The sequence below is a fragment of the Oncorhynchus keta genome, chromosome 35 (genome assembly GCF_023373465.1).
Source record: "Oncorhynchus keta strain PuntledgeMale-10-30-2019 chromosome 35, Oket_V2, whole genome shotgun sequence".
In the NCBI taxonomy this organism is placed as follows: Eukaryota; Metazoa; Chordata; class Actinopteri; order Salmoniformes; family Salmonidae; genus Oncorhynchus; species Oncorhynchus keta.
This window is the reverse complement of record NC_068455.1, coordinates 79,736,448-79,753,635: the sequence shown is the minus strand read 5'-3', so window position 1 is coordinate 79,753,635 and position 17,188 is coordinate 79,736,448. Positions and strand designations below refer to the sequence as shown.

The window sequence follows — 17,188 nt, the reverse complement described above, 5'->3', positions numbered from 1 at the left end:
GCTTGACCGCTGACTTTCAGACGAGGGGTTTAGATTTGCTGACTTTGAAGAGACAAAAAGCAGGTTGGAACTGATACAGAACCCATTTGCTATTGACGTGGAAAGCTCACCACCAAACCTCCAAATGGAGTTGATTGACCTCCAATGCAATGATGCACTGAGGGCAAAATATGCGGCAGGGGTGCTAGCGGAGAGACGGGGGTTTCCTCCTATAGAGACACAATGCCCCAGAGGGGGCATCCAGGCTGCTCAAACGTTGTCTATGTTTAGAGACAGCACATACCTGTGTGAACAACTGTTTTCTTTGATGAACTTGAACAAAACATCACACAGAAGTCGACTTACTGCTGAACACCTCCACTATAGAGACAGAGGGGGTTTTCTGAGGATTTCCTCAGCTCAGAGCAGATACAACATTGATGAACTATAGTGGAAAAGATGGGACACCACCAAGTATCACCCTCAACCTCAAACAAGTACAGAACATTACTGTGCTATAGAGACAATCACATATTTAGAGTTTTTACTCAGTTCAAGTTTAAAAGTTAAAGTTTAAGATTTGTTTTCACTGCATGTTACAGAGGGGGTTCTCCTTAAACAAAGTGTTGTTTTTTGATTAATAGATTTTTGCACTTTATTTTATTGTATTTCAATCCAATTATATTTTTAAAATATTTCAGTCTGAGTGGATGATAGAAAATTGCTATTATTGTTTTTTTCTTTGAAGTAAATTTAGCCCAGAGGGGGTTTTGCTAAAATAGAAAATATAGGCTACTGATGGTGCCTATTGAATAGGGGGTTTTTCATTTAATGTTCATGTTATGGGGATTTTTATATAAAGGAAATTTGTCTTTGTGTCTGTTGAAAATTAAAGATTACTGACAGAGCCATAGAGAAGAAAATATTGCTTTATTTATCTGATCATATTGGAATATATTTGTTAGGTTTTCAGTAGGTTCAATTAGGTTCACTAGACTATATGCGTCATTTAAACATTTTTCAATGAACATTCGAACAGTCCGGCCCTCGGCTTGTAGCTAAATTTTTTATTTGGCCCTCCGTCCATTTGACTTTGACACCCCTGGTCTATAGAGACAGAGAGGGAGGTTTAGTCTATAGAGACAGATACAGAGAGGGGGGTTTAGTCTATAGAGACAGAGAGGGGGGTTTAGTCTATAGAGACAGATACAGAGAGGGGGGTTTAGTCTATAGAGACAGAGAGGGAGGTTTAGTCTATAGAGACAGATACAGAGAGGGGGGTTTAGTCTATAGAGACAGAGAGGGGGGTTTAGTCTATAGAGACAGAGAGGGAGGTTTAGTCTATAGAGACAGATACAGAGAGGGGGGTTTAGTCTATAGAGACAGAGAGGGGGGTTTAGTCTATAGAGACAGATACAGAGAGGGGGGTTTAGTCTATAGAGACAGAGAGGGAGGTTTAGTCTATAGAGACAGATACAGAGAGGGGGGTTTAGTCTATAGAGACAGAGAGGGGGTTTAGTCTATAGAGACAGGGAGGGGGTTTAGTCTATAGAGACAGAGAGGGGGTTTAGTCTATAGAGACAGATACAGAGAGGGGGTTTAGTCTATAGAGACAGAGAGGGAGGTTTAGTCTATAGAGACAGATACAGAGAGGGGGGTTTAGTCTATAGAGACAGAGAGGGGGGTTTAGTCTATAGAGACAGAGAGGGGGGTTTAGTCTATAGAGACAGAGAGGGAGGTTTAGTCTATAGAGACAGAGAGGGGGTTTAGTCTATAGAGACAGATACAGAGAGGGGGTTTAGTCTATAGAGACAGAGAGGGGGTTTAGTCTATAGAGACAGATACAGAGAGGGGGTTTAGTCTATAGAGACAGAGACAGAGAGGGGGTTTAGTCTATAGAGACAGATAGGGAGGTTTAGTCTATAGAGACAGAGAGGGGGTTTAGTCTATAGAGACAGAGAGGGGGTTTAGTCTATAGAGACAGAGAGGGGGTTTAGTCTATAGAGACAGAGAGGGGGTTTAGTCTATAGAGACAGAGAGGGGGTTTAGTCTATAGAGACAGAGAGGGGGTTTAGTCTATAGAGACAGAGAGGGGGTTTAGTCTATAGAGACAGAGAGGGGGTTTAGTCTATAGAGACAGAGAGGGGGTTTAGTCTATAGAGACAGATACAGAGTCTATAGAGACAGAGGGGGTTTAGTCTATAGAGATAGAGACAGAGAGGGGGTTTAGTCTATAGAGACAGAGAGGGGGGTTTAGTCTATAGAGACAGATACAGAGAGGGGGTTTAGTCTATAGAGACAGAGACAGAGAGGGGGTTTAGTCTATAGAGACAGAGAGAGAGACAGAGAGGGAGGTTTAGTATATAGAGAGAGAGACAGAGAGGGGGTTTAGTCTATAGAGACAGAGAGGGGGTTTAGTCTATAGAGACAGATATAGAGAGAGGGGGTTTAGTCTATAGAGACAGATACAGAGAGGGGGGTTTAGTCTATAGAGAGAGAGACAGAGAGGGGGGTTTAGTCTATAGAGAGAGAGACAGAGAGGGGGTTTAGTCTATAGAGACAGATACAGAGAGGGGGTTTAGTCTATAGAGAGAGAGACAGAGAGAGGGGGTTTAGTCTATAGAGAGAGAGACAGAGAGGGGGTTTAGTCTATAGAGACAGATACAGAGAGGGGGGGTTTAGTCTATAGACAGAGAGAGACAGACAGAGGGGGTTTAGTCTATAGAGAGAGAGGGGGTTTAGTCTATAGAGACAGAGGGGGTTTAGTCTATAGAGAGGGGGTTTAGTCTATAGAGACAGAGAGGGGGTTTAGTCTATAGAGACAGAGAGGGGGTTTAGTCTATAGAGACAGAGAGGGGGTTTAGTCTATAGAGACAGAGAGGGGGTTTAGTCTATAGAGACAGAGAGGGGGTTTAGTCTATAGAGACAGAGAGGGGGTTTAGTCTATAGAGACAGAGAGGGGGTTTAGTCTATAGATACAGAGAGGGGGGTTTAGTCTATAGAGACAGAGAGGGGGGTTTAGTCTATAGAGACAGAGAGGGGGGTTTAGTCTATAGATACAGAGAGGGGGGTTTAGTCTATAGAGACAGAGAGGGGGGTTTAGTCTATAGATACAGAGAGGGGGGTTTAGTCTATAGATACAGAGAGGGAGGTTTAGTCTATAGATACAGAGAGGGAGGTTTAGTCTGTATAAAGTATTTTGAGAAAAAGAGATGTACACATCTTGTCACTAATTCCTCAGGGTTCCGTGGTTGCTATTAGCGGCGCGGTCAATGATCGGTGTCCGTGGACACAGTAGAGATCTCATCAATCTGAGACTGTGTGAGATGGTGAATCCTATTGTGTCTGACCACCCATTGATCTTTTCAGAAAACTGAAATCACACACACGTTTGTTTGTGTGTGTGAGAGAGACAGACAGAGGGAGAGAGAGACAGACACAGAGGGAGAGAGAGAGACAGACACAGAGGAGAGAGAGAGATAGACACAGAGGAGAGAGAGATAGACACATAGGAGAGAGAGACAGACAGAGAGGGAGAGAGAGACAGACACAGAGGAGAGAGAGATAGACACAGAGGAGAGAGAGACAGACAGAGAGGGAGAGAGAGACAGACACAGAGGAGAGAGAGATAGACACATAGGAGAGAGAGACAGACAGAGAGGGAGAGAGAGACAGACACAGAGGAGAGAGAGATAGACACAGAGGAGAGAGAGACAGACACAGAGGGAGAGAGAGACAGACACAGAGGAGAGAGCGAGATACATAGGAGAGAGAGACAGACAGAGGGAGAGAGAGACAGACACAGAGGAGAGAGAGACAGACACAGAGGAGAGAGAGACAGACACAGAGGGAGAGAGAGACAGACAGAGGGAGAGAGAGACAGACAGAGGGAGAGAGAGACAGTCACAGAGGAGAGAGAGACAGACAGAGAGGGAGAGAGAGACAGACAGAGAGAGAGAGAGACAGACAGAGGGAGAGAGAGACAGACACAGAGGAGAGAGAGACAGTCACAGAGGAGAGAGAGACAGACAGAGAGAGAGAGAGAGACAGACAGAGGGAGAGAGACAGACACAGAGGAGAGAGAGACAGTCACAGAGGAGAGAGAGACAGACAGAGAGAGAGAGAGACAGACACAGGGGAATCAACACCACAGACTAGTCACATGGGAATCACCTCCACAGACTAGTCACATGGGAATCAACTCCACAGACTAGTCACATGGGAATCAACTCCACAGACTAGTCACATGGGAATCACTACCACTCAACTCCACAGACTAGTCACATGGGAATCAACTCCACAGACTAGTCACATGGGAATCAACTCCACAGACTAGTCACATGGGAATCAACTCCACAGACTAGTCACATGGGAATCAACTCCACAGACTAGTCACATGGGAATCAACTCCACAGACTAGTCACATGGGAATCAACTCCACAGACTAGTCACATGGGAATCAACTCCACAGACTAGTCACATGGGAATCAACACCACAGACTAGTCACATGGGAATCACTCCACTAGTCACAGACTCCACAGTCACATGGGAATCAACACCACAGACTAGTCACATAGTCACATGGAATCAACTCCACAGACTAGTCACATGGGAATCAACTCCACAGACTAGTCATGGGAACAATGGGAATCAACTCCACAGACTAGTCACATGGGAATCAACTCCACAGACCAGTCACATGGGAATCAGACTAGTCACATGGGAATCAACCACAGACTAGTCACATGGGAATCACCTCCACAGACTAGTCACATGGGAATCACCCCCACAGACTAGTCACATGGGAATCAACTCCACAGACTAGTCACATGGGAATCACCTCCACAGACTAGTCACATGGGAATCAACTCCACAGACCAGCCACATGGGAATCACCTCCATAGACTAGTCACATGGGAATCACCCCCACAGACTAGTCACATGGGAATCACCTCCACAGACTAGTCACATGGGAATCAACTCCACAGACCAGTCACATGGGAATCACTACCACTCAACTCCACAGACTAGCCACATGGGAATCAACTCCACAGACCAGTCACATGGGAATCACTACCACTCAACTCCACAGACCAGTCACATGGGAATCAACTCCACAGACCAGTCACATGGGAATCACTACCACTCAACTCCACAGACTAGCCACATGGGAATCAACTCCACAGACCAGCCACATGGGAATCAACTCCACAGACTAGTCACATGGGAATCACTACCACTCAACTCCACAGACCAGTCACATGGGAATCACTACCACTCAACTCCACAGACCAGTCACATGGGAATCACTACCACTCAACTCCACAGACTAGTCACATGGGAATCACCTCCACAGACCAGTCACATGGGAATCAACTCCACAGACTAGACACATGGGAATCAACTCCACAGACTAGTCACATGGGAATCACCTCCACAGACTAGTCACATGGGAATCAACTCCACAGACTAGTCACATGGGAATCAACTCCACAGACTAGTCACATGGGAATCACCTCCACAGACTAGTCACATGGGAATCAACTCCACAGACTAGTCACATGGGAATCAACTCCACAGACTAGTCACATGGGAATCAACTCCACAGACTAGTCACATGGGAATCAACTCCACAGACTAGTCACATGGGAATCATTACCACTCAACTCCACAGACCAGTCACATGGGAATCACCTCCACAGACTAGTCACATGGGAATCAACTCCACAGACTAGTCACATGGGAATCAACTCCACAGACTAGTCACATGGGAATCACCTCCACAGACCAGTCACATGGGAATCAACTCCACAGACTAGTCACATGGGAATCACCTCCACAGACCAGTCACATGGGAATCAACTCCACAGACTAGTCACATGGGAATCACCTCCACAGACCAGTCACATGGGAATCAACTCCACAGACTAGTCACATGGGAATCACCTCCACAGACCAGTCACATGGGAATCAACTCCACAGACTAGTCACATGGGAATCAACTCCACAGACTAGTCACATGGGAATCAACTCCACAGACTAGTCACATGGGAATCAACTCCACAGACTAGTCACATGGGAATCAACTCCACAGACTAGTCACATGGGAATCAACTCCACAGACTTGTCACATGGGAATCAACTCCACAGACTAGTCACATGGGAATCACTACCACTCAACTCCACAGACTAGTCACATGGGAATCAACTCCACAGACTAGTCACATGGGAATCAACTCCACAGACTAGTCACATGGGAATCAACTCCACAGACTAGTCACATGGGAATCAACTCCACAGACTAGTCACATGGGAATCATTACCACTCAACTCCACAGACTAGTCACATGGGAATCATTACCACTCAACTCCACAGACCAGTCACATGAAATAAGTAGGGGTCAAACATGAAAGTACGACAGAACAGAATTAAACTAGGTTTTCAGTTCATTTGGTCGTTCTTCTTCATCTGAAAGTTAATATTTTTATTAAAAACTAGGCAAGTCAGTTCAGAACAAATTCTTATTTACAATGACGGCCAAACCCGTTGTGATACAGCCTGGAATCGAACCAGGGTCTGTAGTGACCACTGCACCACTTAGGGACCCCATAATAGAGGACATAAAAGGACAGTTGATAAATGTATAAATATAAAGTTGACACAGAAAATATTTAATTCAATTTAATAATTGTATCCCCGTATACACAAAGATTCAGCAGCTAGTCTGTTTCATGGAGCTCACCTCACCTGTGTGTCTGTGTCTCTCCCCAGGTGGGAATGAGTGTTCCTGGGATAAGGAGAGGCTTGAGTCGCAACCCTGTGGAGGTGGAGGGGTGGGCAGAACAGGGATGGGAGTACAACCGAGACTAAATAACCAGATGACCTCCCTACAACAGCAACTACTGGCCAACCGTGAGTACTACAAGGAGAGAGGAGTACTGTCACTGCTCTCATTCACTTCAAAACACACGTTTCATTTAAAAAAATACTTCCCTTTCCTGTTCACCTCTCAGCTCTACACTCCTCCAATCTCTTCTCCTCAACTCCACTCCAATCTCCTCCACTCTCCTTGTCTCCTCTCCTCTCCTCTCCTCTCCTCTACTCTACTCTACTCTACTCTACTCTACTTTCCTATAGATAATATACAAATGTGAAATAAACAATAAAAATTAACAGTAAACATTACACATACAGAAGTTTCAAAATGATGAAGACATTACAAATGTCATATAATATCTATATACAGTGTTGTAACAATGTACAAATGGTTAAAGTACAAAAGGGAAAATAAATAAGCATAAATATGGGTTGTATTTACAATGGTGTTTGTTCTTCACTGGTTGCCCTTTTCTCGTGGCAACAGGTCACACATCTTGCTGCTCTGATGTCACACTGTGGTATTTCACCCAGTAGATATGGGAGTTTATCAAAATTGGATCTGTGGATCTGTGTAATCTGAGGGAAATATGTGTCTCTAATATGGTCATACATTGGGCAGGAGGTTAGGAAGTGTAGCTCAGTTTCCACCTCATTTTGTGGGCAGTGAGCACATAGCCTGTCTTCTCTTGAGAGCCATGTCTGCCTACGGCGGCCTTTCTCAATAGCAAGGCAATGCTCACTGAGTCTGTACATAGTCAAAGCTTTCCTTAATTTTGGGTCAGTCACAGTGGTCAGTATTCTGCCACTCTGTACTCTCTGTTTAGGGTCAGTCACAGTGGTCAGGTATTCTGCCACTGTGTACTCTCTGTTTAGGGTCAGTCACAGTGGTCAGGTATTCTGCCACTATATACTCTCTGTTTAGGGCCAAATAGCATTCTAGTTGCTCTGTATTTTTGTAAATTCTTTCCAATGTGTCAAGTAATTATCTTTTTGTTTTCTCATGATTTGATTGGGTCTAATTGTGCTGTTGTCCTGGGGCTCTGTAGGGTGTGTTTGTGTTTGTGAACAGAACCCCAGGACCAGCTTGCTTAGGGGACTCTTCTCCAGGTTCATCTCTCTGTAGGTGATGGCTTTGTTATGGAAGGTTTGGGAATCACTTATTTTAAGTGGTTATAGAATTTAACGGCTCTTTTCTGGATTTTGATAATTATCGGATATCGGCCTAATTCTGCTCTGCATGCATTATTTGGTGTTTTACGTTGTACACGGAGGATATTTTTGCAGAATTCTGCATGCAGAGTCTCAATTTGGTGTTTGTCCCATTTTGTGAAGTCTTGGTTGGTGAGCGGACCCCAGACCTCACAACCATAAAGGGCAATGGGCTCTATGACTGATTCAAGTATTTTTAGCCAGATCCTAATTGGTATGTTGAATTTTATGTTCCTTTTGATGGCATAGAATGCCCTTCTTGCCTTGTCTCTCAGATCGTTCACAGCTTTGTGGAAGTTACCTGTGGCGCTGACGTTTAGGCCAAGGTATATATAGTTTTTTGTGTGCTCTAGGGCAACGGTGTCTAGATGGAATTTGTATTTGTGGTCCTGGCGACTGGACCATTTTGGAACACCGTTATTTTTGTCTTGCTGAGATTTACTGTCAGGGCCCAGGTCTGTCAGGGCCCAGGTCTGTCAGGGCCCAGGTCTGTCAGAATGTGTGCAGAATATCTAGGTGCTGCTGTAGGCCCTCCTTGGTTGGGGACAGAAGCACCACATCATCAGCAAACAGCAGACATTTGACTTCAGATTCTAGCAGGGGGAGGCCGGGTGCTGCAGACTGTTCTACTGCCCTCACCAATTCGTTGATGTATATGTAGAAGAGGGTGGGGCTTAAGCTGCATCCCTGTCTCACCCCACGGCCCTGTGGGAAGAAATGTGTGTTTTTTGCTAATTTTAACACATTTTAACCGCACACTTGTTGTTTGTTTACATGGATTTTATAACGTTGTATGTTTTTCCCCCAACACCACTTTCCAACAGTTTGTATAGCAGACCCTCATGCCACATTGAGTCAAAGGCTTTTTTGAAATCAACAAAGCATGAGAAGACTTTGCCTTTATTTTGGTTTGTTTGGTTGTCAGTTAGGGTGTGCAGGGTGAATACGTGGTCTGTTGTACGGTAATTTGGTAAAAAGCCAATTTGACATCTCTCTCTCTCTCCCCCCTCTCACCAGGTCTCCAGGACCTCCCTTTCATGATGATTCCCCACCCCTTACTTCCTGCCAGGTTGCCCCCGGCGTCGGTTGCCATGGCGATGTCACAGATGAACCACCTCAACACCATCGCCAACATGGCAGCTGCCGCGCATATACACACACACCGGGGCATCAAGGTAAAACACACACTTCCTATGTATAAAAAATGTCTATGAGTAGTGTGTCTACTGTTTCTCTCTCTCTGTTTCTGTTTCTCTCTCTTCCTCTCTCTCTCTCTCCCTCTCTCTCTCTGTCTCTCTCTCTCTCTCTCTCTCTCTGTCTCTCTCTCTCTCTCTCTCTCTCTCTCTGTCTGTCTGTCTCTCTCTCTCTGTCTCTCTGTCTCTCTATCTGTCTCTCTCTCTCTCTCTCTCTCTCTGTCTCTCTCTCTCTCTCTCTCTCTCTCTCTCTCTCTCTCTCTCTCTCTCTCTCTCTCTCTCTCTCTCTCTGTCTCTCTCTGTTTCTCTCCCTCTCTCTAGGTCTCTCTCAATTCAATTCAATTTGCTTTATTAGCTTAACGTAACAATGTACAAATTGTTTCAAATATGAGGAAATTACTCCAATTGTTTTATATTTTTTACATTTTGTTTGTCTCTCTCTCTCTCTAGGAGCGTGTGTGTGACAGTCCGTCCCCCTCTCCATCTCTAGAAGACACACATACACCACTCCTCTCACAGCTCTCCTCACATCTCAGCTCTACATCGTCACCAGACGCTGTGAACCACGACAGAGACCTTACTGAAAGAGACATTCAAAAAATTGCAAGGGAGAAAGGTGAGTCTCTCTGTGTCTCTCTCTCTCTCTCTCTCTTACACACACACACACACACACACACACACACACACACACACACACACACACACACACACACACACACACACACACACACACACATATTTTAGCACACTGTCTGACACACACACACAGACACACATATTTTAGCACACTTTCTGACACACACAACTGTAGATATGGTAATTATGTGAATTATCTAGTTAGTATTCAGATCATGACTCCTTATGTTAATTATCTCAGGACTAAATACCCACTCACCAGTGAAGGGATCTGGAGACTGACTTTACCATTAGAGGGATCTGGAGACAGACTTTACTATTAGAGGGATCTGGAGACTGACTTTACCATTAGAGGGATCTGGAGACTGACTTTACTATTAGAGGGATCTGGAGACTGACTTTACCATTAGAGGGATCTAGAGACTGACTTTACCATTAGAGGGATCTAGAGACTGACTTTACCATTAGAGGGATCTGGAGACTGACTTTACCATTAGAGGGATCTGGAGACTGACTTTACCATTAGAGGGATCTGGAGACTGACTTTACCATTAGAGGGATCTGGAGACTGACTTTACCATTAGAGGGATCTAGAGACTGACTTTACCATTAGAGGGATCTGGAGACTGACTTTACCATTAGAGGGATCTGGAGACTGACTTTACCATTAGAGGGATCTAGAGACTGACTTTACCATTAGAGGGATCTAGAGACTGACTTTACCATTAGAGGGATCTAGAGACTGACTCTAGACTGACTTTACCATTAGAGGGATCTAGAGACTGACTTTACCATTAGAGGGATCTTGACTGACTTTACCATAAGAGGGATCGAGAGACTTACTTTACCATTAGCGGGATCTAGAGACTGACTCTAGACTGACTTTACCATTAGAGGGATCGAGAGACTGACTCTAGACTGACTTTACCATTAGAGGGATAGAGACTGACTTTACCATTAGATTGATCTAGAGACTGACTTTACCATTAGAGGGATCTAGAGATTGACTTTACCATTAGAGAGATCTAAAGACTGACTTTACCATTAGAGGGATCTAGAGACTGACTTTACCATTAGAGGGATCTACACTGACTTTACCATTAGAGGGATCGAGAGACTGACTTTACCATTAGCGGGATCTAGAGACTGACTTTATAATTAGAGGGATCTAGAGACTGACTCTAGACTTACTTTACCATTAGAGGGATAGAGACTGACTTTACCATTAGATTGATCTAGAGACTGACTTTACCATTAGAGGGATATAGAGACTGACTTTACTATTAGAGGGATCGAGAGACTGACTTTACCATTAGAGGGATCGAGAGACTGACTTTACCATTAGAGGGATCTAGAGACTGACTTTACCATTAGAGGGATCTAGAGACTGACTTTACCATTAGAGGGATCTAGAGACTGACTTTACCATTAGATTGATCTAGAGACTGACTTTACCATTAGAGGGATCTAGAGACTGACTTTACTATTAGAGGGATCGAGAGACTGACTTTACCATTAGAGTGATCGAAAGACTGACTTTACCATTAGAGGGATCTAGAGACCGACTTTACCATTAGAGGGATCTAGAGACTGACTTTACCATTAGAGGGATCTAGAGACTGACTCTGGGATGACTCTATCATTAGAGGGATCTAGAGACTGACTTTACCATTAGAGGGATCTAGAGACTGACTTTACCATTAGAGGGATCTCGGCTGACTTTACCATTAGAGGGATCGAGAGACTGACTTTACCATTAGAGGGATCTACACTGACTTTACCATTAGAGGGATCGAGAGACTGACTTTACCATTAGCGGGATCTAGAGACTGACTTTATAATTAGAGGGATCTAGAGACTGACTCTAGACTTACTTTACCATTAGAGGGATAGAGACTGACTTTACCATTAGATTGATCTAGAGACTGACTTTACCATTAGAGGGATCTAGAGACTGACTTTACCATTAGAGGGATCTAGAGACTGACTTTACCATTAGAGGGATCTAGAGACTGACTCTGACTTTACCATTAGAGGGATCTAGAGACTGACTTTACCATTAGAAGGATCTAGAGACTGACCATTTACGGATTAGAGACTGGATCTAGAGACTGACTTTACCATTAGATTGATCTAGAGACTGACTTTACCATTAGAGGGATCTAGAGACTGACTTTACTATTAGAGGGATCTAGAGAGACTGACTTTACCATTAGAGGATCTAGAAAGACTGACTTTACCATTAGAGGGATCTAGAGACCGACTTTACCATTAGAGGGATCTAGAGACTGACTTTACCATTAGAGGGATCTAGAGACTGACTCTGGGATGACTCTATCATTAGAGGGATCTAGAGACTGACTTTACCATTAGAGGGATCTAGAGACTGACTTTACCATTAGAGGGATCTCGGCTGACTTTACCATTAGAGGGATCGAGAGACTGACTTTACCATTAGCGGGATCTAGAGACTGACTCTATACTGACTTTATCATTAGAGGGATCTAGAGACTGACTCTAGACTGACTTTACCATTAGAGGGATAGAGACTGACTTTACTATTAGATTGATCTAGAGACTGACTCTAGGATGACTCTATCATTAGAGGGATCTAGAGACTGACTTTACCATTAGATCGATCTAGAGACTGACTCTAGACTGACTTTACCATTAGAGCGATCTAGAGACTGACTTTACCATTAGAGGGATCTAGAGACTGACTTTGCCATTAGAGGGATCTAGAGACTGACTTTACCATTAGAGGGATCTAGAGCCAGGTCGCAGTTGCAAATGAGAACTTGTTCTCAACTAGCCTACCTGGTTAAATAAAGGTGAAATAAAAAATAAATAGAGACTGACTTTACCCTGAGAGAGATTGAGAGGCTTACTTTACCATTAGAGGGATCTAGAGACTGACTTTACCATTAGAGGGATCTAGAGACTGCCTTTACCATTAGAGGGATCTAGAGACTGACTCTAGACTAACTTTACCATTAGAGGGATCTAGAGACTGACTTTACCATTAGAAGGATCTAGAGACTGACTACCATTCTACGGATCTAGAGACTGACTTTACCATTAGAGGGATCTAGAGACTGCCTTTACCATTAGAGGGATCGAGAGACTGACTTTACCATTAGAGGGATCTAGAGACTGACTCTAGGATGACTCTATCATTAGAGGGATCTAGAGACTGACTTTACCATTAGAGGGATCTAGAGACTGACTCTAGACTAACTTTACCATTAGAGGGATCTAGAGACTGACTTTACCATTAGAAGGATCTAGAGACTGACTACCATTCTAGGGATCTAGAGACTGACTTTACCATTAGAGGGATCTAGAGACTGACTCTAGACTGACTTTACCATTAGAGGGATATAGAGACTGACTTTACCATTTGAGGGATCTAGAGACTGCCTTTACCATTAGAGGGATCTAGAGACTGACTTTGCCATTAGATAGATCTAGAGACTGACTTTACCATTAGAGGGATCTAGAGACTGACTTTACCATTAGAGGGATCTAGACTGACTTTACCATTAGAGGGATCGAGAGACGGACTGTACCATTAGAGGGATCTAGACTGACTACCATTCTAGGGATCTAGAGACTGACTTTACCATTAGAGGGATCTAGAGACTGACTTTACCATTTGAGGGATCTAGAGACTGACTTTACCATTAGAGGGATCTAGAGACTGACTCTAGACTGACTTTACCATTAGAGGGATAGAGACTGACTTTACTATTAGATTGATCTAGAGACTGACTCTAGGATGACTCTATCATTAGAGGGATCTAGAGACTGACTTTACCATTAGAGCGATCTAGAAACTGACTCTAGACTGACTACCATTAGAGCGATCTAGAGACTGACTTTACCATTAGAGGGATATAGAGACTGACTTTACCATTAGAAGGATCTAGAGACTGACTTTACCATTAGAGGGATCTAGAGACTGACTTTGCCATTAGAGGGATCTAGAGACTGACTTTACCATTAGAGGGATCTAGAGACTGACTTTACCCTGAGAGAGATTGAGAGGCTGACTTTACCATTAGAGGGATCTAGAGACTGACTTTACCATTAGAGGGATCTAGAGACTGACTCTAGACTGACTTTACCATTAGAGAGATCTAGAGACTGACTCTAGACTGACTTTACCATTAGAGGCATCTAGATACTGACTTTACCATTAGAGGGATCTAGAGACTGACTTTACCATTAGAGGGAACGAGAGACTGACTTTACCATTAGAGGGATCTAGAGACTGACTCTAGGATGACTCTATCATTAGAGGGATCTAGAGACTGACTTTACCATTAGAGGGATCTAGAGACTGACTCTAGACTGACTTTACCATTAGAGGATCTAGAGACTGACTTTACCATTAGAAGGATCTAGAGACTGACTTTACCATTCTAGAAGGATCTAGAGACTGACTTTACCATTAGAGGGATCTAGAGACTGACTTTACCATTAGATGGATTTAGACTGACTTTACCATTAGAGGGATCTAGAGACTGACTACCCTGAGAGAGATTGAGGCTGACTTTACCATTAGAGGGATATAGAGACTGACTTTACCATTAGAGGGATCTAGAGACTGACTCTAGACTGACTTTACCATTAGAGGGATCTAGAGACTGACTTTACCATTCGAGGGATCTAGAGACTGACTTTACCATTCGAGGGATCTAGAGACTGACTTTACCATTAGAGGGATCTAGACTGACTTTGCCATTAGAGGGATCGAGAGACTGACTCTAGGATGACTCTATCATTAGAGGGATCTAGAGACTGACTTTACCATTAGAGGGATCTAGAGACTGACTCTAGACTGACTTTACCATTAGAGGGATCTAGAGACTGACTTTACCATTAGAAGGATCTAGAGACTGACTACCATTCTAGGGATCTAGAGACTGACTTTACCATTAGAGGGATCTAGAGACTGACTTTACCATTAGATGGATTTAGCCTGACTTTACCATTAGAGGGATCGAGAGACTGACTCTAGACTGACTTTACCATTAGAGGGATATAGAGACTGACTTTACCATTAGAGGGATCTAGAGACTGACTCTAGACTGACTTTACCATTAGAGGGATCTAGAGACTGACTTTACCATTCGAGGGATCTAGAGACTGACTTTACCATTCGAGGGATCTAGAGACTGACTTTACCATTAGAGGGATCTAGACTGACTTTGCCATTAGAGGGATCGAGAGACTGACTTTACCATTAGAGGGATCTAGAGACTGACTCTATGATGACTATATCATTAGAGGGATCTAGAGACTGACTTTACCATTAGAGGGATCTAGACTGACTACCATTAGAGGGATCTAGAGACTGACTCTAGACTGACTTTACCATTAGAGGGATCTGGAGACTGACTACCATTCTAGTGATCTAGAGACTGACTTTACCATTAGAGGGATCTAGAGACTGACTTTACCATTAGAGGGATCTAGAGACTGACTTTACCATTTGAGGGATCTAGAGACTGACTTTACCATTAGAGGGATCTAGAGACTGACTTTGCCATTAGAGAGATCGAGAGACTGACTTTACCATTAGAGGGATCTAGACTGACTTTGCCATTAGAGGGATCTAGAGACTGACTTTACCATTAGATGGATCTAGAGACTGACTTTACCATTAGAGGGATCTAGACTGACTTTACCATTAGAGGGATCTAGAGACTGACTCTAGACTGACTTTACCATTAGAGGGATATAGAGACTGACTTTACCATTCGAGGGATCTAGAGACTGACTTTACCATTAGAGGGATCTAGAGACTGACTCTCGACTGACTTTACCATTAGAGGGATATAGAGACAGACTTTACCATTAGAGATATCTAGAGACTGACTTTACCATTAGAGGGATCTAGAGACTGACTTTACCATTAGAGGGATCTAGAGACTGACTTTACCATTAGAGGGATCTAGAGACTGACCTTAGACTGACTTTACCATTAGAGGGGGAGGAGAGAAGAGGGAGGAGAGAAGGGGGAGGAGAGAAGGGGGAGGAGAGAAGAGGGAGGAGAGAAGGGGGGAGAGAAGGGGGGGAGAGAAGAGGGAGGAGAGAAGGGGGAGGAGAGAAGGGGGAGGAGAGAAGAGGGAGGAGAGAAGAGGGAGGAGAGAAGGGGAGGAGAGAAGAGGGAGGAGAGAAGGGGGAGGAGAGAAGGGGGAGGAGAGAAGAGGGAGGAGAGGAGAGGGAGGAGAGAAGGGGGGGGAGAGAGAAGAGGGAGGAGAGAAGGGGGAGGAGAGAAGGGGAGGAGAGAAGAGGGAGGAGAGAAGGGGGAGGAGAGAAGAGGGAGGAGAGAAGTCCATGCTTTCATGTCTCCAAAATCACATCACCTTTGACCTCCTCTCACTTTTCTCATCTTTTATCTGTCCGTCTCCGTCCCTGTTAAAGAGGAGGAAGGTCACATCATCCCCTTATACACAGTGCTTGTATTCAAATCATTAGTCATCTCTTCCAGAAGACTCCTCATCGGCTCTTCCCATGGTGAAGCCGTCATTTGATAGGCTGTCCTCAGGCCAGGCTCTGCCCCCTGGCTTCCCTGCTCCGTACCTATTCGCTGACGGCATTTCCTCTGTTGAGACTCTACTCACCAACATACAGGCAAGATAATAACCTAGATGATTTGAAGTCACTACCATTCATGTCATTTCTAGTCTGTGATGTCAAGACCTCTAGCTATAGTATCTAATAGATATACTCAAGAGCTTATTTGTAGACCTAAGTTAAAACTCTCTATCTATCTATCTATCTATCTATCTATCTATCTATCTATCTATCTATCTATCTATCTATCTATCTATCTATCTATCTATCTATCTATCTATCTATCTATCTATCTATCTATCTATATATATATATCTATAATGTCTCTCTATATATCTATAAATCTATTTATATATCTATCTATAATGTCTCTCTATCTATCTATCTATCTATCTATCTATCTATCTATCTATCTATCTATCTATCTATCTATCTATCTATCTATCTCTTTCTCACCCCCCTCTCTCTCTCTTTCTCAACCCCCCTCTCTCTCTCTCTCTCTCTCTCTCTCTCTCTCTCTCTCTCGCTCTCTCTCTCTCTCTCTCTCTCTCCCCCCTCTCTCTCTCTCTCTCTCTCTCTCTCTCGCTCCCTGTCTCTCTCTCTCTCTCGCTCTCTATCTCTCTCTCTCCCTCTCTCTCTCTCTCTCTCTCTCTTCCCTCCCTCTCAGGGCCTGTTAAAGGTGGCTGTAGAGAATGCCAGTGTCCA

General features: G+C 43.9%; 1 protein-coding gene across 1 annotated transcript in view; it reads left to right on the top strand.

Annotated features, from left to right (window-relative positions):
- The window catches only part of LOC127915541 (dachshund homolog 2-like), a 66,687-nt gene that overhangs the window by 49,249 nt on the left and 250 nt on the right, over nt 1–17,188 (top strand). Inside the window, exons 3-7 of the mRNA XM_052495716.1 lie at nt 6,753–6,893; nt 9,087–9,244; nt 9,713–9,878; nt 16,398–16,540; nt 17,151–17,188. The exon at nt 17,151–17,188 is cut by the window's right edge and continues 65 nt beyond it. Coding sequence (XP_052351676.1) covers nt 6,753–6,893; nt 9,087–9,244; nt 9,713–9,878; nt 16,398–16,540; nt 17,151–17,188 — 646 coding nt within the window. The remainder of the gene's footprint in view (nt 1–6,752; nt 6,894–9,086; nt 9,245–9,712; nt 9,879–16,397; nt 16,541–17,150) is intronic.